The 23,769-nt window shown below is 35.9% G+C and overlaps 1 protein-coding gene across 1 annotated transcript; it reads left to right on the top strand.

Moving 5' to 3' along the window:
- Positions 1-786: 786 nt before the first annotated feature.
- Positions 787-22,597, top strand: lck (LCK proto-oncogene, Src family tyrosine kinase). Its single transcript, XM_038271556.1, has 13 exons — positions 787-1,201; positions 2,365-2,474; positions 3,212-3,272; positions 4,355-4,445; positions 6,112-6,210; positions 6,345-6,448; positions 8,685-8,834; positions 8,912-9,064; positions 13,848-14,027; positions 17,309-17,385; positions 20,532-20,685; positions 20,784-20,915; positions 22,051-22,597. The coding sequence occupies exons 2-13, from the start codon at positions 2,370-2,372 to the stop codon at positions 22,245-22,247; spliced, it is 1,503 nt and encodes a 500-aa protein (XP_038127484.1). The 5' UTR covers positions 787-1,201; positions 2,365-2,369; the 3' UTR covers positions 22,248-22,597.
- The last annotated feature ends 1,172 nt before the right edge of the window (positions 22,598-23,769 follow it).

The following is a 23,769-nucleotide window of genomic DNA, read 5'->3' as shown; positions in this document are numbered from 1 at the left end:
ACAGCCAGCTGAAAGTCTCTGAAGCAGATAATGTGAAAATGTAAAACACTCCAAGTACATCTTTGCAGAATTTCACTCTAACGGAAAAAAAGGGAGAAATTCAGGTGGTTTTTATCGCTAGCGAGACATCATCTAAGCTGTGGCAGCCTTCAGAGCACAAATTTCTCTGCATTGTCTGTGATGCTTGGACTGACTTCCTGCCTGTGCAAGCTCTACAGCAGCATATGTTCACCACAAAAAAAGAAACGTGGCCTGCAGCCTGAGGAGTGACAGAAATATAGATGCATGGGCTCAGAGAGAGAGAGAGAGAGACCTTATAAATCTACGTTTAGCAGTATACACCCCAAAAATATATTCATGAACATTTTGATGGGAATATGATCCTTTGACTTATTTGTTTTTTTGGGTTGTGTGACATTAAAGATCAGCTCTGTAAATCTGGATTATGCTCGACTAAGGATATCAAAATAAATAAATCAGGGCAAAAGCTATATTTTGATGTTAAACAAGCCATATTTCTATATATTGAACCTAAAGAAGATTTCAACCCACAACACAGGAAGCAGAGCTGCAACATTTGCTAATGTGTTAGGGCTTTAGAGGTAAATGCAAGCCATTTTATTTGGGTCTTATGGGATTTTTTTTTTAAAGCTGCTTTGACCACATCAGGTGCAAACACCTAACAAAGGTCAGTGGCTCCCACATCTTACAGTACAAACCAAGACAAAAATACGTAAGTGTAGCATCACCGTCATCCCAGAAGGGCCTCCTTCTCTAACTGTATAGGAACATTCTCATCTTTTGGGAAGGGCGCTCTCCTGACCCCCTTTTCTTTTGTCTCAGAGCCCAAACGTTCCTCTTTGCTCTCACACAGCTGCAGATTCAGCACCTGTTAGAGAAGACTGCAGAACAACCCTCAAAGTTTCAACGACAGGAAACTCTGGGTCGCTCTTCTATACTTGTGTGTGTCTGTGTGTGTGTATGTGTGCGTATGGGACACCGCATCAGCTCTGTTTTCAGCCTTAGTTATAAGAGAGGCGGATGATGACATCTTCACACCCAAGCTGTGCTCGTGTAAAAAAGCTCCTCTTACAGCAAACAGCTCCGCAGAATAAATATAAGTCTGAAAAAAACTAGCATTTTAATGGCGGCCTCTGAAAACTGACATTGTTGGACGCTCGAGGAAAGATTTGACTAACTGGTGAGTGGAAAACTTGTGATGTTTCAACCTTAAAAGTTTAAGTTTCAGCATGTAGTTTCTATACAATTCCTTAAGTGTAGCTTTTTCCACTTCTTATTGTATGTGTTTGTAAATATTTGATCAAACAGGAAATGATTTATCAATGATTTCATCTGTTTTGTCGAGTTCTTCATTTTATTTGTTTTTATTTTATCATAAAATCAAAGCCCAAGTTCAATAAAGTGTGTAAGCCCGTTTTCAGTAATTATTACAGAAAATTTCTACCGTTTGCTCCTTATTTATTTTTTGTAGTGCACCATCTAATGTGATTTTTCTGTCAAACAGAACAATTAGCAATACAGTACAACCAAACCCCAATTATTTTCATAGGTCTTTTGAACGACGGAAGGATAAAATAGATGTCAGGTCTTAAATATTTCCTCAACTTGTTGTGTTCATATCTGCTATATCCTGTTAGTATTCAAATGTTTGTTTGGAAAAGGCCTTCAGCTGCTGGTAATAAAATACAAAAAGGCGGATGGTATCCCCTTAGTGGAAAATGCTGACTTGTGTGACTCACCGAGTGTAAACCCAAAAGGTTAGGAGATCCGATAATAAAAGATCTGCTTCTTACTTTGGTGATCCCCCTTGTGATTCATCATTATGACCCCTTAGCAGCAAATGGTGGGTTGTTATTTAGAACTCGGCAGATTTCTCACGGCTTTAAGCCTTTGGGACAAACGTCGCCTGAGATTAGCCTGCTGACCCTTTTTCCATGAGCAGCCAAACAAGGGAATCGAGTGAGCTTGAGAAAGCTGGTCCGTACAGCGCATTAGTGTGAAAATACGAAACACAGCACATGCAGACGACAGATTATACGAGATTAACATTGCTGTGAAGTTCTTAGGGCAAAGCACTCAGGCCTGAAGCGGGATTGGAGGCCATGAACTCATAAGGTGTGCCCAAAGCGTAAAAGTTTGTCGTCTAATTTGAACAAAGTCCGCTTAGTCTCACCAAAAAATGTCCTTTGAATCATCTATATAGATCAATAAAGGATTTTAGTACCTTTTCATTTTTTTAAGAATCCTTTATTAAAAAAGCAAAGAATTTGAGACGTAGCTGTTTAAAGTTTTGTGGGCATTGTTTTCATATCTGAAAAAGTAACATGCGGTTTGGACTTGCAGGAAAGATGGGATGCGCCTGCAGCTCGGATTCAGACAGCGAATGGATCGAGAACTTGGACGAACTTTGTGAACATTGCAACTGTCCCATTCCTCCCGATACGAGCAACCCAGTAAGTGGAGGAACAGCTCATGATTTCACTACAATGTACAAAATGGCCGAATGTGAATGACCACACATGAACTGAAGCCAAAAGGTGTGAACTTTAAATGGGCTCCCACCATTCATTCCGATTGAGTAAACATGATAAAGCACAATCTGTTTCAGGCCTCTTCGGGACAACAGAGCTGCATACCTCACATAGCTGTAAGGGAAGCTGTGTGTGTGATCAAATAGGAGAACACTGGAAAAAATCTAAATCTAGATAAGTAATTTTTTCTTAAAACAAGTGCATTTGTTCTTGAATTGAGGAGGTAAAAGAAACATTTTGCCAATGGAACATGATTATTTACCTTTAAAATAAGAAAACACAATTGCATTGTCTTATTTCAAGCGCATATTATCTAATTATCTTATTTTAAGAGTAAAAATACTCCTTCCATTGGCAAACTATCTCATTTATCTACTCAAATTAAGGGTAAATACACTTAATTTAAGAAATTTTTACTTATTTCCAGATTGTTTTTTCCAGTGTGTGTTGCTGTTTTCTCGTCACGACACAGATGCACCATTAGGTTAGGAATTAAGGAGAAAACCACCTGCGTGTTACACAACATGTAGATGGTTGGTTAGCAGAGAATAAAACAGATTATAATTTACGGTCAGGAACTGGCTAACCGAACCAATCCCTGCATAAACCCTGTGCTGTTTTTCTGTCTTTAATCACATCCTTTTTCTTTGTCTGTCCAGTACACAGATCAGGTGATTCCATACCCATCACATTATACACCCCCAACTTCACCTCTACCAGGTATATCTCCTGCTTCTTTGTTCCCTCTTTTGTTTTACAGTATGTCTGCTTGAAAAAGTAAAGAAAAACACAAAATATCTGTTATTGGATTTAGAACAGGAATGCTTAAATGAGTTCCCTTGATGGTAATCTCTGGAAATGCTCAATCAGATTGTTGACAAAATGATTTGACCTCCATAGTACTATATTTCTTTGGAAAGGAAGACTATACAGCATTTTCCATTAAAGAACAACTTTGTCTTGTTAAGGCAAGTTTCCCTCGTCGTTTTTCTTTAAAATGAAAGTTACGGATCTATCCGACTGCTCGGGTTACCATGTTGACACATGGAAATGTCCGACTGGGTCTTATGGTTGGAATATGAGCTAAAATGTTCTTTATCTGGATCAATTCAAGTATCTTCAAAGAAAAGCGTGCACATTTTAAAACCAGAAATAAATAAATAAAATCAATGTTATATTGAACACATCCAATGCCAGCATCCTGTATTTGTAGAATTCTGTCTCAATTCTGGGAACAAAATCGAACCCTAACCTCTAAAATTATCCGAATAGTCTCTATATAGCAGTCAATCTTTCCGGAAATAGGTGTATTTCCTCTTGTTTTGAGGAGAGAGGTAAGACAATGTGCAAATGGAACATGATTTATGTGCAAAGGAAGTAAAAAGAAAAATTCTGTTATCTTATTTAAAGTACCTAATATCTAATTATTGTATATAAATGGAAAAAAAAATAGTATTACCATTTGCAAATCATCTCAAAGCCTCAAATTAAGGGCGGATACACCTATTTCAAGACATTTTAAACTATATTGTGTAGAGCCTTTCGTTTCAGTAAAAATGCATCATGCATCATTTTAACTAAAGTTCTTATTCTCAATAAAGAAGCTGACATTTCTAAGAGGTTTTATTTCATGCAACGTTGGTCAATGAAGTTTCTGTGTTCATCTCAGCCACTGTAGCAGTGCATAGTTTGTGGAAATAATACGAAGAGAACAGTGTAAACTCATTTCCCTGTAAACTCACCATTGTTACTGGTGTCAATTTATCAGAGATGACTAAAGCTTAGAGTGTTTCTTCTTGCAGATAACATCGGGGTGGCCATTTACAGCTATGAACCCAAACACGAAGGAGACCTGGGCTTTGAAAAGGGAGACAAACTCAAGATCATCAACAAGTGAGCTTCTTTAAACCCACAAATAGAGAAAAATACTCCAACTAAACTCCAAACAGCAATAGAAGTTTAAGCTTCACAGCAGCCAATACTCTATGTTAATGTGTTCCGCTAAAGTCTAACTTGAAGCGTTTTACCATTTTTTCCACACAAAAAATAAGAGTCTCTTGTTGGGGGTTCTAGTGTCATTGTGGTTCTGGATTCCTGCAATGAACTCAAAATGTTTCCGGTGCATTTCTAAAGCAGTGATGCTGTAAAAACATCAGCCAAAATTTCTTGTTACACTCAAAACTAGAAGATGAAATAGCTGCTAAAGAAATGCTAAAGAATCTAAAACAAACCACTGGACTGCAAAGCTCAAAGAAGTAACCCAAACTCTTATAAACTGTCAAAAATTCACATCTTTTGTACAGAAGGGTGTACAAAAGTGCATACGCTCTGGCGGGTTAACGGCTTTCTTGCATAAAAGTCTGACACAGATATACTCGAATCTAAAAAATCCAGATTATGAACTGCAAAAAAATACAATAATATATAAATTACAAAGGTTTATTCCTTTAAAGGTATATTGATAGCACAGTTAAATGAATGGAGATAATTATCATGCACTCTTGGTATTTCATATCTTCAAACAAAAACAGCTTTAATGCATATAGATTATAGGAAGATCTCAGTGCTCCTACCAGATCTGGTGATCATTTTGACAGTATTATATAGTGACTATTGCCTTTGTTTTTCTAACCCACTAACGCTCAGTTGACTGCTGCAATAAAAAGTTAGAATTAGAGTCGCTATTTAATCGCAAACCCAATGTTTACAATAAAAACAAAACGGGGAAAAAACCTTCTTGATCACCATGCCGGTTTAAATTCTACTTTAACCCAAACAAATAGTGCTTAATGCTCTGTCTAATGTACTCCATTAAAGTCAACAACAAAAGAACACATTTGCTGCAGGAAGTTTTATATATATATATATATATATATATATATATATATATATATATATATATATATATATATATATATATATATATATATATATATATATATATATATATATATATATATATATATATATATATATATATATATATATATATATATATATATATATATATATAAATAATAAGAAGAAAATAAAACAAGATCATCCCATGGTATGCAAAAGTTGAAAGAATACAACAACTGAAATTAAATTAAGTGAAAACACAAGAATTTTCATATTTTCAAAAATACATTCGACAGATTTGGATAAACTGGTAAAATAATGCAAACATCTGAATTTAATTGCTATTTAGTTTCGTAGTTAACAACTAAGTAAAAACACAAGAATTCCTTCTTGATGTGAAACTCTTTTATAATTATAATCCATATATGTTATAGAAAAATGTCTTTAATAACATTATGTTTTAGGGAGAACATTTAGTTTTTGTTTCGATGTAAGGTTTAAACAATATGTGCTTATGGGGAGGAATATAAGGCAAAATGTGGCCAGATATGCCTTTTTTCTGTGCTTTAATATCTTTTTACTAGACAAGCATGATGTTGTTTACTATATAATGCAACCATTTATGCCGCAATGGATCCACATATCTATACCATCTAATTCAAAATATTAGTTACTCAGTGTGAAACAGCCAAAGGTAAACATCTCTTCTGTCTTCCAGGGATGATGCAGAGTGGTACCTGGCTGAGTCTCTCACCACAGGCCAGCGGGGCTACATCCCATATAACTTCATTGCTATGACCACAGTGGAGACTGAACCGTACGTCACAGAGGAAGCATAATGTCACAGCTCTCAGCGCCATCTCATCTGGCTTTCTCTCAGCTCACATAATGCATGGCGGGTCTATGAGGGAAAGGAAGTGGCTTTTAGCTCAAAGTGTCTTTTTGCTGCAGGTGGTTCTTCAAGAACATCTCTAGAAACGATGCCATGAGGCTCCTGCTAGCTCCAGGGAACACCCAGGGCTCTTTCTTGATTCGAGAAAGCGAGACCTCCAAAGGTGATTATTTGAATCTTTTGTTACATGAATAGACAAACAAATAATTAAATTTATTGCATTATTTAAATCCACAACATCCTTGGCCTCAGATTTATTATACCCTGCTTCCTGATTTCTTATTTAAATTATTTTTTAAATTAGAGTTTTAGTTTGTTATTGTAGATCCAAATAACCTGTTCAAACTGGGTTTTAACCCTATTTATTTAAGTTCGTTCTCGAGTAGTCAGAATTTCATGTTATCTGCTCTTAAATCATATTTGTTTCAGTTTGTCTGTAGGACCTGGGCTGATATTTTCTCAAAGAACACATCTTAGCTAGGATGCTGTATTTTGATAAAAACAGTCCTTATTACACACTGGAAAAACGATCTACTCTTCTAGATTTCGATTTTTTTTTCAGTGCGAAGTTGGCTCTAATTTATCTAGAGTGGGAGAGAGATGACACAGTTAGACTAACACAACACTGCATTTTAGCAGACGCACTGTGATCTCCAAACAGATAAAATTGTGAAGAGATTTGACAGATTTTTTTTTAACACATCCTCTTTGTCCTTTACTGACCCAATTTCTTTAAATGCTGTTGCATTAATACCCTGATAGAGTCACCTGTATGACTCAAAAAAAAAAAAAAAAAATGTCTTCTTGCACAAAATTATGATAAAATTAGATTCAATTTAAATCTTTTTTTCTACCCAAAGTTTTAACTACGGTAACTGAACTGCTGCAGGTCTGCATGAATGCAAGCTGTAGATAAATGACTTTGATGGGCAGCTTGCAAACACTAGTTGTGTAACTTGACATACACTATATTGCCAAAAGTATTTGCTCACCCATCCAAATTATTGGAATCAGGTGTTCCAATCACTTCCATGGCCACAGGTGTATAAATTCAAGCACCTAGGCATGCAGACTGTTTTTACAAACATTTGTGAAAGAATGGGTCGCTCTCAGGAGCTCAGTGAATTCCAGCGTGGAACTGTGATAGGATGCCACCTGTGCAACAAATCCAGTCGTGAAATTTCCTCGCTCCTAAATATTCCACAGTCAACTGTCAGCTGTATTATAAGAAAATGGAAGTGTTTGGGAACGACAGCAACTCAGCCACGAAGTGGTAGGCCACGTAAACTGACGGAGCGGGGTCAGCGGATGCTGAAGCGCATAGTGCGAAGAGGTCGCCAACTTTCTGCAGAGTCAATCACTACAGACCTCCAAACTTCATGTGGCCTTCAGATTAGCTCAAGAGCAGTGCGCAGAGAGCTTCATGGAATGGGTTTCCATGGTCGAGCAGCTGCATCCAAGCCATACATCACCAAGTGCAATGCAAAGCGTCGGATGCGGTGGTGTAAAGCACGCCGCCACTGGACTCTAGAGCAGTGGAGACGCGTTCTCTGGAGTGACGAATCGCGCTTCTCCATCTGGCAATCTGATGGACGGGTCTGGGTTTGGCGGTTGCCAGGAGAACGGTACTTGTCTGACTGCATTGTGCCAAGTGTAAAGTTTGGTGGAGGGGGGATTATGGTGTGGGGTTGTTTTTCAGGAGCTGGGCTTGGCCCCTTAGTTCCAGTGAAAGGAACTCTGAATGCTTCAGCATACCAAGACATTTTGGACAATTCCATGCTCCCAACTTTGTGGGAACAGTTTGGAGCTGGTCCCTTCCTCTTCCAACATGACTGTGCACCAGTGCACAAAGCAAGGTCCATAAAGACATGGATGACAGAGTCTGGTGTGGATGAACTTGACTGGCCTGCACAGAGTCCTGACCTCAACCCGATAGAACACCTTTGGGATGAATTAGAGCGGAGACTGAGAGCCAGGCCTTCTCGTCCAACATCAGTGTGCGACCTCACAAATGCGCTTCTGGAAGAATGGTCAAAAATTCCCATAAACACACTCCTAAACCTTGTGGACAGCCTTCCCAGAAGAGTTGAAGCTGTTCTAGCTGCAAAGGGTGGACCGACGTCATATTGAACCCTATGGATTAGGAACGGGATGTCACTTAAGCTCATATGTGAGTCAAGGCAGGTGAGCAAATACTTTTGGCAATATAGTGTAGGTTGGCCACAGTTAGCAGGGCTACCCACAAGCAAACCGAATGACACTTTGACAGAGTTTAGAGGCAGCATCAGGAAGTGCTGACAGTCCAAAAACATACTAAAATATATAGTAAAACAATAAATCATTCTATTCTGGTCAAAACCTGTTTTATTAACTTCTCTTTATCTTTAATTCTGCTCCAGGATCATACTCATTATCAGTCCGAGATCTGGACCACAACACGGGGGAAGGCGTGAAGCACTACAGGATTCGTAACATGGACAATGGAGGCTTCTACGTGACGGCCAAGATATCCTTCAACTCTCTGAGGGAGCTGGTCCAGCATTACTCCCGTATGTATGCCATCCTAAGGGATGCATTTCTAATCACTGTGGAGTTCAGCATGTTGATTTGTCTGCGTGCTTTCCAGGTGAAGCAGATGGATTGTGCACAGTCCTTGTGAAGCCCTGTCAGTCCAGGGCGCCACAGAAACCCTGGTGGCAGGACGAGTGGGAGATTCCACGGGAGTCCCTGAAGCTGGAGCGCAGGCTGGGGGCCGGACAGTTTGGAGAAGTCTGGATGGGTAAGCTTCTTTTTTTTCTTTTTTTCTTTTCCATCTGCATGATATTTAATGTGTGCACTCAGGCAGATACATCACATGTCTGGTTGGGAGCTAGACTGTAAGCCTGCCAGGAGTCCGATTTTCTGCAGTGTGTGCAGAAGAGTTTCCTCAGGCTTGGCTCTAATTGTAGGCTTGTTTGAGCTGCTTAACGAAAGAGTTATGTGTGGTATTAACCCTGACATGCATCACTGCTCCAAAAACTCATACCTAGCTTTTTGATGAGCTAATAGATCTTTAAGATTTGTGTCCTAACAACACTTTAAATCAGATGCTGCAGCATTAAATTACGCTACAGTGGCTAAACGTTTTGATTACAAGCACATTGGTTAGGCCACAACCTCATTATCATTCAATTAAAGGGGTAATTTCCTCTCCATTTTCCATCCTCACTCGCCAGCACCGTTTAACCTCCCAAACACACCACTGAACAAAAGCTAAACATTACTAACCAAAAGAACTGGCCCTCATTTCTCAGTGCTATTCTGTTCTCAATACTGTCCTGATGAAATCTGGGCTCTCTGTTTGTTTTTTCCCCACTGATCCAAAAGAAATGTTTCCTGAAGCCAGTGAACAGTAGAGCCTCTATATACCTTTGCTGAACTTTTTCACATTTCATCATTCGCTGGAATTTTTCTCATTAAACAGTTTACTTAAAAATGCAGATCTCAAAATATATAGAAGATAGTACCTTCCATTTGTTCTTACTTGACTAGATTTTAAGCATTTTGTAGAGATACAGTGAACTAAAATGTTTAATATATTACCAGAGCAACACAAGGCAATGCATCGTTGTGACACTTGAAGTAAAATCAGATTTGGTTTTCATTAACCTCTTATAAATATGAACCAGGAGACCCTTTTGACCTCTTTATCTCTACACAAAAAGTGCTGCCACTTGCCTTCAGAAGGCAACACAGTAAACACAGTGTTGGTGGAATCATGCTGTGGGGCAACATTTTCTTCAGAATGGGTATAGAGGTTGGTCAGATTTCATGGGCAAATGGGTGGAAATAATTACCAGTCAATCCTGAAAGATAGAGGTTAACCAGGCAATCAGAGATACATTCTAACCATACAGACAGAACTAAAACGCACTGGTTAGATCAGAAGATAATCATTGGTTAAGATGTCCTTAAACTCAATATCTAATTAAACCTTTTGAGTCACATGAGTAACATTTCTCTAAATGCATCAAGCATGCTTGTAGAGAGCTAATATTGACACCTCTTTTAGCAATGAAAAGAGATTATAATGATGGATAAACCAGGGGGATTCTTATGACATGAAAATTCCATTCCAAATTTAAGATTTCAATTTGTGAACCATTTTCCGTCTGCTTTAGGATTATACATAAGAAGACCATCTGATAAAGGAATCTAAATAAAAATCATAACAGCTTAAGGTTAAAACATTAGCAAAATGTAAAAGAAAAGAAAAGAAAAGAAAAGGTTTAAGGAGTATTAAGACTGGCACTGGATATGATAACCATCACCATTATGAAAATAGACAAAGGAATGTTTTCATTAGGAGATAAGATTTGTTTCCTCATCGCTATACGCTTCATGCGTGGCGTGTTGCAAAGCGTTTCATGTCAAAGGAAGAACAAACTGGTTGGTTATGGCTTTGATGGAGCTCCACTTAGTGACAGTTATTTTTCCAGAGAGCCTTTCTTCAGGACAATTATGTGCAGTTATTTTTAGAACAACACATAGTTAAACAAAGCAACAGTGGTTTACAGTCCTTATGTGATCCTGTGCTTTTGGTTGCAAATATGTTAGTTAGCATTAACACCGGTGAAAAATATATTAGGGATGATCCAAGGAAATATTAAGGTAAAAATAGCTTTATTCTCTTATATTATTGACTTATTGATTGATAGACCTAATTGATCTCACAGTGGAGAAATTTAAATACAATAGTCAAAAAGGTGCCAAAGGAAAAAGGTGCATGGGTCATATACAGTATGTACTGTGCGTATATATATATTAAATGGGTTTTTATATTAATAGGTATTTATATATATAGTTATTGCACTGGATATTAAATATAAAACAGGTTATTGCACAGGGTATTAAACAGTGTTTGCACTTTAGTAATATTACATCTATAGTAGACTTATATGTATGTTTGTACCTTAAAGGGTAGAGATATAGAAATAGATCATGTTTAAAATACATTTTTATATATCTAAAGTATAAAATATATGAACAATTCAATATTATGTTACTTTATTTCCTAATTAAACATAAAATGTTTCCATATTCAATGAGATTTATTAGATCATGAGGTAAATTCTGGTTTTCTCACCTTGTTATCAATCAGAAATTTTGAAAAGAAAGTGAAATATTCTTGAGAAAAGCCCCAATGACAAAGTGGTTTAAGTCTTACTGCTGCGCTTCCATCAGGAAGAGCTTCCCACATAAAGACTTTGCCAAGTCTATGAGCAAATCCTACTGACTAGCTATGGGAGCCCCTGAATAAGGGAACAGCCGAAAAGACCCGTCATATAAATGTTTTTTAACAAAAATACCGGCAGGTACAAAGCTGGGACAGTAAATGTCGTATTAATAAAATGTAAACAGTGCGGCAACAAATTCTGTTTGAGAATTCCAAACAGAATTACTGGCTGTTATGTTTTTCCTCTTGTTTTGCTTTTTTAAGTTTTCATTTCAGTTAGAAACGTTGTCTTAGAACGTGCTCTTTAAATTAATTTTAGTTCGTCCCACTTTGTGAGGCTCAGCTTATGAAATACACATATATTTATATTTATGTGTGATACATTTTGGGGACTTTCAGATGCTTGTGGGGATCTGTCAACTGGTCCCTTACGTTTAGGTTAGGTATATTGGTAATGGTTAGGGTAAGGTTGAGGGTCTGGGTTAGGCCATAGTATAGCTGCACATGACATATACGTGTTTTATGATATCTATTTTGTGTGTGTATGTCATCGTCTGTGCAGATTTGTAACAGAAAACAAAATAAGAAATGCTATTAAAAAAAACTACTTGTTATTTTATCGGGCTGAACACCTTCAGAGATGCTGTTAGCTGCTAAGTTTAATTTTGCCGATATAGATCACTGCAGTGTATGTTGTGTAGAAATGTTCCAGTTTGCTCAGCACTTTCCTGTAATTCGTACGGGTAGAAACATCTTTTACCGGATGTTGACACTGAAAATATGAAAAGAAAATGGATTCACCAGATTAAAAAAAAAATCACTAAAGCATAGGAAATTTCGTTTAAAAAGGAAAATTTACATAACTTAACCTGAAGTTATTCCTAAATGTGCATTTTTGAAAACTATTTTTTTTTTTTTTAACTCTGAAGTTCAAGACTTTTTATGGCTGGACTCTTAACATTCCTTTTGTAAACTGTGCTACAGGAAATATGCAGAAAATGTGCAAAAATATAATGGCCAAATATAAAGCTGATAATTCCAAATTAAATCAAGACAATTCATAATTATTTTTGCTCTTCCTCTTCTCTATGGCACACCTGACTGAGGCATAAACAGGACCTAAGATGGTGTCAAACAGCAAAATGTTTTCACATCATAACACTGGACTACTTTATGACAACAATTGTATAAATATTTATATTAAATTAATCTCCTACGTGGTTCAGGCTGTATTATATATATTTTTTTTACCATCAATAAAAAATCTGCATAGGTTACATTAATCAGGATGTGAGTAGGCATGCCGAAACCTGCAGTTATTGCATACAAATATGTAAATGTATATTTTAGCAAGAGGTGTCATTTGCATCTAAATGAGATCTAACCAGAAGTGAAGTTTATGGAAGAGGCGTAAAATCTTCTAAATGTGAGGTATATACATATATACACTGGAGTTATTGCACTGGATTTATTTTTGAATGCCTGTATAGGAATTATGTAATTATGATGTTTAAACTTCCCTAAAATACAATACTTTACTGTTTTTTTTTTTAAATAAAATATATATAATATATAAGTTTTAGTTTAAAATCGAGTGATAGATTTCAAGTTTCTCTTTGATGTTGTCTTCTTTATAGAGTGAAAAAGTCATGACAAACTGATATTTATGGGGTACCAAGTATTGCTATCTGCTGTTGTAGCTGGGCTGAAATTGGTGCTTGGTTCCAGGTACTTAGAGATTCACTTCCATACAAAAAGCCCATATTCTTATCTTCAGCGACCACAGTATACATGTCAGATTAAATAATACTACGTATACTTCAGCGATAGTATCAAGGTGGTTTAGTGTATCTCTTATACTTTATCCGTTGGTTGTGCTGTTCTTTTTTACATCTCTTTTTAAAGGTGATGAAGCAGACTGAAAACTTCCTTTTATTTCCTCTTTCTTTCATCTTTTCTCCTTTTTCCTGTTTTTCCTTTCTTGTTCTACTTCCATTGCATTGTTCATATAATCTGTAATACTCCCTGCATAAATTTATAAAAAAGCTATTTATATGCATAAATCAAGCTCTCTGGCAATAGCCGTACTGCTCTAATTGTGAAAGCAAAATCTGTTGGGCTGTTATTGTAGATCTATATATATATATATATATATATATATATATATATATATATATATATATATATATATATATATATATATATATATATATATATATATATATATATATATACACACATATATATGTATATTTTTTTATTAAGATTTGTTTTTAATTGTAGGATTAAAGCAATCTATTCTTTAACTTTTTTCTAGCAACTTCAACAACTCATTGTTATTTTCTAGGCATCTACAACAACGACAGGAAAGTGGCCATAAAGAATCTAAAGATGGGCACCATGTCAGTGGAAGCTTTCATGGCGGAGGCCAATATGATGAAAAACCTGCAGCATCCTCGACTCGTCCGTCTCTTCGCTGTCGTTACCCAGGAGCCTATATACATCGTCACAGAGTACATGGAAAATGGTAGGTCCTCTCATTAGCATTATCTGAGCGAGAGAGAGAGAGAGAGAGAGAGAGAAAAACGTCCCAGTGTAGTCATGGGAGCTTTTTCTTTTAAAAGAAAAAAAACGTTTAGTCGACTGAAATATGTTTCAGCTTGTCAGGATTAATCACCTCCTTAATCTCCTGCCTCGTTACGGTAAAGAAAGGATGGAATGGAAGAATGAGCTTAAATGGAAAACAGAGGAGCGGTGTTAGCCCGGTGTCATAGATGTTCAGGATTAAACATGTTGATCTGTTATCAGACTTTGGGTGGGAACATGTTTGAACAAAAGACCAAGTAGCTCTGTGGATTTCGACCCTTTAATGACTCAATGTTTTCATCTCAACCCTCCACTCCAGTCATTCTGTCTAATCCACTTAATGTCAGTTGAGCTTTTTTGTTTATTTGTTTGTGAATGGAGTAACATATAGTGTAAATGTATGAGTATAATCATCACATGTGATAAGGAAGGAAAGCTGGGATGTGAGCAGGGACCCTGAGTTTGTTTATGCAGTTTTTTTTAGCCTCTCCTCATTAGGCTCTCTTGTGTTCGCTGCCTAGGTGTTAAAATGCAACAAAGCAAGCATGAACTTTCCCTTCTTCTTTTCCGGACCGGTTCTGGAAAGTCAGATGTGTTTACATTTTGAGAGGATGTTTCTAAGAAGAAAGGTCTTCATCATGCTCTGGTCCCATAAACAAACCTGCTGTAGATACTAGGGCTGCTGCATGGTCCGCATCCTCTCCATTTATCTTACCTCATTCCCTTCTGGTCACATATAGACACTATGAACCAAATGTGAATTATGAAAACTGATAGAATGAGGATGAAAGCAGTCGGCACAGGGGTGAGAGTTTCATATGAATCTGAATTCAGATGAGAGCAATCCCAGATGGTTTTTCCACCAAAACCTCAAAACTCTTTGTCATTTTTTTTATTGTGAGGGACAGCACCAACATGCACTAGGAGATCCCAAACACAACGACAGCCTTAGAGCTGAAGTGAAAGGAGTGCCTTTGTGTTATCATTTGTGAACCAGCAGTGTCCACATCAGTCAAGCTCTTTGTTCAGGATTCATGTATGGACAATTGTCTCTACTGCACACTAGGTATGCATCTTTTCACATGTTTGTCCTGATTTTTTTTTCATTATTGAAGAAAACAAAGAGTGAACATAGCAGGCAGGTAACCAGGGCTTTTCTTTGTGGCCTCGACAAAGAGAGTAGCTCTAAGACTTCAAAAGCAACCTTTCAGACTTCGGCAGAGGAGTAAAAAACTCGTCTTTCCTGGTGAAGTCACTTTTCTCAAAGTATTTCCTTTGGTCTAAATTAACCGTCCTCCGTATGGGGATATTGTTCATATCAACTTGGCAGATTATAGTGTACTTCCTCAAAGTGTTGTCTTTGCCGAATTTAGCTGCTATTTTGGTCCCACTCAGTTTATTTATGTCAGTGAGGAATTATGACGTCCAAAATGTAATTTGTCTTTCCAATGCGCTATCTATTTTTACTGCTTTCCATTTAGTAGAAGCTTTTCCCATGGACTTTTTTGTGTGGCTTTTGATATGAAGTAGGACATTTAAAGTGTTTATTAATGTTTCTGATCTGTTAACTACACACATAACTGGAACAAATTTAAAAACAAAATTGCTTGCATGCATTGTTCATGGTGGCACTCAGAGAATCATTAAAGCGATCAGAACAAGGAACATTTATGACCAAATGTTGTGTTAAATTATATATTTATATATTTCATTATCCTTTTGATTAAGTCTGAACTGCTATAAAATGAGCAGATGGCCTTCTTGTGGAAAATCTGTGAAATAAACTACATTCCATCAGTTTATTTGTATCTTTTGGAAAGTAAGGGAAAGGTTTCTTACGTATTTTTTATGGAATGTAAAATTGACAATCCTCTGCCCAACATGTGTCAACGTTTTTTATATTCTAATTTTTAAGAACGGTGTAAATATATATATGTACACATTTCATATATTAATTTTTCATTTTAAATGTTTTTTCAATTGTTCGACAAATTAGTAGTATATTTAATATTTGGTAAATATTCCATTAAATTAAAGACATATTTCAAATGTTTTACATAAATAAGTGAATGATAAATTAACTTTCATGGTAATTTTATTTAATTCAGTCACATTTATGTCTTTCATTCTATATTTTTGGCCCTCCACATACCTCAGGGACCACATCCCAATGATCTTGTGTCGCCTCCCCATTTGGTTGCCACCCCATTTGTTCACTAACGGGGAGACTAACCTCCCCATTTTGTAAATCTTTTTGAAAATCAAAGTGGGAGGGAATCCCTACTCTAAAATACGATTGCAAAGAAATGTATCTCTATTGCCTGTCCCATTGTTAGTATTTTTTTTTTCTAAAGATTTCAGACTAAGATCCTGGACAAGCCCCCAAATAATTTACAATCTAGCTCCAAGGACGGGTTTTTGTCATATCACAGACACATTCTGAAATAAAAACCTCTAAGCTGGTATAACACATTTTTATCAGATCAATGTTTATGTATTGTAAATTAAATCATTTGGTCTGATCTCAAATTACATGTCTTCTCTAGCTCAAAGTAAAAAAAAAAAAAAAAAATGATCAGAATCAAAGAAATGCTTTAACAACAAATTACACCAGAAAATCAGGGCAGTTGTACTGATGGAAACTTATATGAGAAAGGATTTTGTTACTCATAAAAAAAAAAAAAAAAATGAAAAATTACGTAACTGAGAGGCAAGACTGCCTTAAAGATATCTGAGGAAGGAGATGGAGTTAAGTTGTCGGCTACACTTTGTTTTAAAAGAAAAACATACAGGTGCTTGTTTTTCAATAAAGCATAAAAAGTGATCATATCCACACTAGATAAATTTATAATATGGAAGGTAAGAATAAATTAGAAGCTTAAACAGGCAGTTTGGAGTGTAACATAAGAATAATATTATGAAGGAATGGCTTTTGTTTAGCAATACAAAAAAATCTGCAAAAAATAAAATACTGCCTTTTAATCTAATTTAACCTTAATTCTAGAAGCAAATGTCATATGAGAGCTGAAATCTGCATCCATAATAACACTTTGAGCCACAGCTAAATGTTTTAGTGTTATCAAGTGTTATCAGGTTTTGAATGTGCAAATATAGTTACATTATTTATTTATAAATATATTGTGTATATTGTTCGCAACCCTGTTGACAGATATTATGTTTATGCATAGGTTTACAAGGGTTAACAGATTGATTTGTTTGCAGGAAGCTTGGTGGACTTCCTGAAAACGCAGGAGGGAAGCAATTTAACCACGAACACACTGATAGACATGTCATCACAGGTGAGATACCTTTATAGTAATCTTTTGTTCTTTCATTATAAGCTCCTTCCACCTAATTTACCAATTTTCAACTAATTTGTACTTCTATTTCCTTGCTCTCAGCATGACCCTGAGCAATAAATCAGCTACCATATTAATGAGGCTTAAACTCCTAATCTTGTAATACCTGCAGATTTGGGTGGATATGTGTGCAGAGAGGCATGCATGTAGTCGTTGTTGCATGTCTAGACACTGTAGCACAAATAAAACTAATGAACAGGATTTGAAGAGGACAAACTGCCAGAATCGTAACTTTATAATTTTTCTGGTGTTGTTTTCTGCAAGATGGCCCCCAGAAATTGTTCTATGATGACAGAACCTTAAACTATGGTGTAGATTAGTTTCTCTGGATCTCTTTATACTTAATTTGTGGACAGAGCGGGAACCATTTGAGAAAAAAAGGGTTATTCTCATAAGGATATCTGATATTTTCAGTAAATTAGATGTTTAAATAGGAAGGACTTCCTTACATTGAAAGTTACAATATTATAACAAAGCTCTATCTAAACCTGTGAACAGGATGTGTGCTTCAAGGTGCGGGAAGAGTTTCAAATTTAGGCAAGTTGTTCAACCGCACTGACCAGACTTAATACTGACTTAAGCTAGTTTTTAAAAAAACAACTCAATAATGAATGAAATTCAAAAGCATTTTTTTCTAAATGCAGGATAGATCCTGCAAAAAATATAAAAAAATAAGATTTATGTCTACTTTCTAAACTGTTTCTTGTCAGTGAAAAACCTCGATTTTATGGGGTATGGTGGGTGTGGGAATGACAAAATCAACCACAGGAAGACAGCCTGAAGTTTCAAAGTCATACAAAGCGAGCAGCTCTTCATCAGATGAAGAAACGTTTCTGAGACGTGTCACAACTCGGTGAAAAGATCTGCGCTTCATGCAGAGCGGTGTGGTGAAGATTTACAGCGAAGAATGCTTTCATGCCAGCCCATCATACACGGCTTCTTAGCATTATGTGGTGGTGGATCATATACTTATACTTAGAGGAGAACCTTGAACATTTTTTTTTAGTAATAGGCAGACTATAGGAGTATAAAAAAGATATTCCTGGAATATTTAAAAAAAACTAACTGCCGTCTCTTTTTAAACATGAAATTAGTTGTTGTCATTTACATATACAATATATCCTGAATACGTGCTCTAGATCTAGCTAAAGTAGTTTGTAAGATGGAAAGTAAAAGGATAAATTATTATTTTAACACTTGAACAGTGCATATTTATTTCATGAATCCATACTGTGCTGTTTGACTTTTCTGTTGGGATCTGCGTCCACCAGCTTTGTTCTTCCAGTAATTTTTATTATGGAAATTTTTATCATTTCTCTTAACAAAATTGCTCAAGCTGAGTCAAACTGGGTGCTGATGGCTCATCTATCTGTCAGCCTGACTAAGAACTTGAGATCTCTACCGCTCCTCTACTGATCATGCTCTTTTATCTTTCACTCTGATGAATGTTTCTTCTTGCCGACCGGTTGCTTTGGGTGGATGGAAATTTCTCTGAAGGTTTGAATTAGTGTCATACTCTTTAAGGTTTTAGATGGTAAAAGTACAAAATTATTCAACTTCTGCAGGATTTTGGTTGCTTTAGATTTCACTTTGATGTGTCAGTGTAAAGATGGCTGAACAATCCGTGTATCATTCGTTCTTTCTATTTTCAATTGCCAATCAAAAAACAAAAAATAAAAAATTGACTGGTTATTTTGTTTTTTGTTTTTTATCGTTAAACCAAAAACGAAAAAAGGATTGCTTTTTCATATTTCAATTCTAAGCTCAGATCAAGAATACGAAGTGGAAAAACGGACAGCAACGCAGAATTTGATTTTAATATTTAATCGGTACAGTTTACATGACCCGGAAGTTTGGTGGAGCGTTAGCTAAAAAAACAATTGGCTTACTCCCACCACGTTCGATCAAACTGCACCAGATAAGGCAGTCGGACCTATCAGCCATGGGCAGTTACGTGTTATTTCGAGGATCCAAGCGTGTGACTCTTGAGGAGGACATGACAACGGAGAAAATTTGCAGGATTTTCCAGGTATAACTTTTTTCTTGAAACTTTTCTGTGCACTGTACTTTTAACTAGCAACAACAAACAGCTTCTCGATCAACATAGTGTGTGGTTCTAGCGTCGCCATGGTAGCTACTTCATTACCCCAACTGCTGCGCAAAGAGCTATTTCCGGGTCACGTAAACTGTACTGATTAAATATTAAAAACAAATTCTGCGTTGCTGTCCGTTTTTCCATTTCGTATTCTTGATCTGAGCTTAGAATTGATATATGAAAAACAAATCCTTTTTTCGTTTTTGGTTTAACCATAAAAAACAAATAACAAAATAACCAGTCAATTTTTTATTTTTTGTTTTTTGATTGGCAATTGAAAATAGAAAGAACGAATGATACACGGATTCTGAACACGCCACACGTTTTAGATTAAGAACATTTCTTAAAGCATGTACCTTCCTCCTTCTATGTCTAAAATTTCCTAATACAATGGGAATTTTAAATGGAAAAAAAAAAAGTAAAAACGTACATCTCAAATACCTGAGGAGGACACTTCCTAACCCTGACACATATGTGTCACATTCCAGTTTCTGATATACACATTTTTCCCCAGACCACTCCTCACAGTATAAAAACCGGATAAACAGGCAAGTCTCTATGGGCTGGGAAGTGTTGGGAAATTAAAAGAAAAGAAGAAAACTTTAATCAGAGGCCTCATAAAAACACACTTCTGTCATCAGACGTAGTAGAATTGAATCAGAGGTCCAATTATTTTTAATGAGTCATGTAGTCTGTGACTAAAGCAGAAACTCAGCAACTGACTAGATGGATCTAAAGCAATACTGCAGGTTTTTTTCTATTAGACTGTGTGAAAGCAGCTTCACACCTGGGTGGAGCTCGACATTGCAGAACAGAGGTGAAAGGGAGCAAACAGGTGACCTGGGGAAGTGGTAAACTCCCTGGTTTTGGTTCATGCAACCAGAAGCAGTGCCAACAAACACACATGTCCTCTACAGATACTTAAGTCAAGTTTTAACACAGACAATCACACTCTCCTCAGTCATGTATAATGATGTACTGCTCTCTACAGGTGGCTGACGGCATGGCGTTTATCGAGCGGAGGAATTATATTCATCGAGACCTGCGGGCTGCCAACATTCTAGTTTCCCAAGAGCTCATCTGTAAGATTGCAGATTTTGGCCTTGCAAGATTGATAGAGGACAATGAATACACAGCTAGAGAAGGTAGGGAGACTGTCAAGACCTAACCTTTCACCTTTTGACATTTGTTTGCTTTTATTTTGCTAAAAATTTAGATTTTTTTTTTCTTATTTTATCCACAGGTGCAAAGTTCCCTATTAAATGGACCGCACCAGAAGCTATAAACTATGGCACCTTCTCCATAAAATCTGATGTGTGGTCGTTTGGGATTCTCCTCACAGAAATAGTGACATATGGACGTATTCCATATCCAGGTAGATAACTCTGACAAATATATTATACCTGATTGTTTTTTTCCCTTTTTTTCTTTATTTTTGTTATGATTTGTCTTCATTAACGGGCAAAGGAAACACCATACACAGGAAACTAACCCCGATGATGCAAAGAAAATACCCCCAGTTATTGTCTATCGATCACATAATGTAATTTAACCAGAATTAATGATTTGCATAAATAAATACATGAATTTCCTTTAAACGTACTGTTTTTTTAACCTAAATGTTTATTTTTTATTGATAATTTTTCTGTACTTGCCAGTTATTAGGTTTTAACATAATACGTTTTTTGTCTATCAGCACTGATATGATCAATATATACCTAAAACAACTGGAAAGCTCAAAGAAATTGGTGTAGATGAGAGAGAAAGTGAAGATTTGCACAGTTAGTCTTAGAAGTAATTTTTAAACAGATACAAATGTGTAAAAATCTAAAATGTGCACCTGTCCAGATGAACAACCTAAATGCCTTTTTGAGAAAAAGTTTTTGGTCAAACATTATGAAGAAGCAGCTATTGGGCCACAATAATAAGATGAACGCTGAGATGAAACATGGTGGAGGTGGAATCATGCTAAGGATGCTCAAATAGGTTTCCATACCATGAATCTTCAGCCTCTATTGGGTAGATTTAGTACATATATCCAATACTGGTTGATGATTGCAAGCAATATATATTTATTTAGTTAAGCACATGCATCATTTTGACTTTAGAAAAACTATGCAATAAATGTAAACTACATTTATGCTTCATTTTGTTTCACTTACTCTGAGCTTTCTTTTGCTAAGATTAGCATCTTCAGATGATGAAACTGTTACTTCCTTTTTTTGAAAAGGAAATAACATTAAGTCACTTTCTAAATTGTGTAAGATCTAATGTCTTGAGGTCTTAAGTTTTATGCAAAAAAAAAAATGCTTTAAAATGTGTCCTACTTATGCACACCACAATTTTCCACAAAGAGAAACAGGAGGTTGCAAGAATCTTATTGGGTTTTAATGTTTAGTTTTCAAATATTCACTAAATGTGACAAATCCCCCTAAATGTGTTCAGGTGGATATAAAAAAAAAATAAACAACCTTTTATTGATTTATATAATAATTTTGCTTCCTGTCCAGGTATGTCCAACCCAGAGGTGATCCAGAACTTGGAGCGGGGATACAGAATGCCAAAGCCAGAAGACTGTCCAGATGAGCTTTATGAAATTATGCATGAGTGCTGGAGGGAGAAACCAGAGGAAAGACCCACATTCGACTACCTGAAGCACATCCTGGAAGATTTCTTCACTGCCACCGAGAGGCAGTACCAGGAATAGCTAAAGAGCAGAGAAAAAAGACACAAATAGACACATATATGTCTAACCAAACTAACAGCACAGCTGTTTACAGTTGGGATGTTGGCTTTTTAACTATTTGCTAAAAATTTTAAGAGTAGAAAGTCGGATAATCAACTTAAAAGTTTTTTTTTTATTATTATTTTATTTCAACATCAAACTAACCTTGAACACATTTGCAATAATTTCTGATGGAAATGTGCAACTAGGAGAGAAGCACATTATGATTCTGCTGAAGGAACGGCTGCTTTCCTGGTGCTTTTATAATAACATGTATATAACTGCTTTTTACCTCTGCAACATAACATTTAAAATTTAAGTAACAAGCTTTTTGCTGTGTATTGTTGCTTAAAATGAACCACAGTTGGAGAGCATATTGGATACAAAGAAGGTATTTTATTGATGTTTTTTATCATTCAGAATGAATTTCTATTGTATAAATAATGAAAGATGTCTTTCTGAAAGTGTAGTGATTTGTGTGCAATTTAAACAGTTTTACAATGATTGTAAATACATCATTATGCATTGTCTGCTTTTCCTTTTAGCTAAAATTCATATATTTATCTACCCATGCCAATCTTTAGCTAACCCAAATGCAATATTTAGATTTAAAATCACTTAAAAATCCATCCATATCAAGACAGATGTTGTTTAAAACAACAGAAGTTACAACACATACAAGCAAATAAGTTTAAAAAATAGCATTGATTTCAGTGTTGTAAATAGTCTCTAAAATTACCATAAACCCCTTAGCAATTATTATACTTCTGCAACATTATATGAGTTTTAAAATCAACATTTAAGAAAGAGTTTGATGTACAACTAACATTAATAATAATAAATGTTTCATTGTGAAATATTTTTAATATTACTGCTAAATAAAGTTTACTATAAGTTACATGCACCTCTATGCTGCTATAAATATCTACTGTAATTGTTGTAATTGTTACCCAACCAAAATGAAAAGGTGCAGAATATAGTGACAGCATAAAAGATGCAAAGCTACTACTAGTTACTACTTGCCATTAAAGTTGGCTAAATTCCACAGTGTTTAAATTGCTTCAGAATAAGTAATAATAGTGATATAAAAGCTATTTTTTTAAACTTTGTTTTTGTCAGAGGTTTACATAGTTATTCCTTTCAGGTTGTTTGGAAGTTTTTAGAGGAACAAATGCAGAGACGGAAGCTGATGTGGTTTCTTGCACATTTAATGAAAAAACATACAAATATAAAATCCAAACTCCAGAACTGATCGACTAGGAAAACTCAAGACATTAGGGAGGAATAAAGCAAAAGATTGACGAGGATCCAGCAAAGAGTAACTGAACAGGAGGTGTATATATATGGGAGACAGAGACAACATAAACACAAGTCCACATAGGACACAATTATGACAATTCATTGTTTGTTGTCTTCTCTCATGGCTTACTCTTCATTTAAAAGCCATTTATTCCCCTACTCGGTACAGAGCTATTTAGTCATGAATAGGATATTTCCATTAAGT

The sequence above is a fragment of the Cyprinodon tularosa genome, unplaced genomic scaffold (genome assembly GCF_016077235.1).
Source record: "Cyprinodon tularosa strain WSP-4 unplaced genomic scaffold, ASM1607723v1 ctg80, whole genome shotgun sequence".
NCBI classification, from domain to species: Eukaryota; Metazoa; Chordata; class Actinopteri; order Cyprinodontiformes; family Cyprinodontidae; genus Cyprinodon; species Cyprinodon tularosa.
This window is presented reverse-complemented; position numbering and strand designations above follow the sequence as displayed.

Excerpts from the sequence above, each read along its gene's own strand:
- lck (XM_038271556.1), top strand. The coding sequence starts at position 2,370 with ATGGGATGCGCCTGCAGCTCGGATTCAGACAGCGAATGGATCGAGAAC. Across the intron at positions 4,446-6,111 it reads AAACTCAAGATCATCAACAA|GGATGATGCAGAGTGGTACC; the intron begins GTGAGCTTCTTT and ends TCTGTCTTCCAG. Across the intron at positions 20,916-22,050 it reads TGGACGTATTCCATATCCAG|GTATGTCCAACCCAGAGGTG; the intron begins GTAGATAACTCT and ends CTTCCTGTCCAG.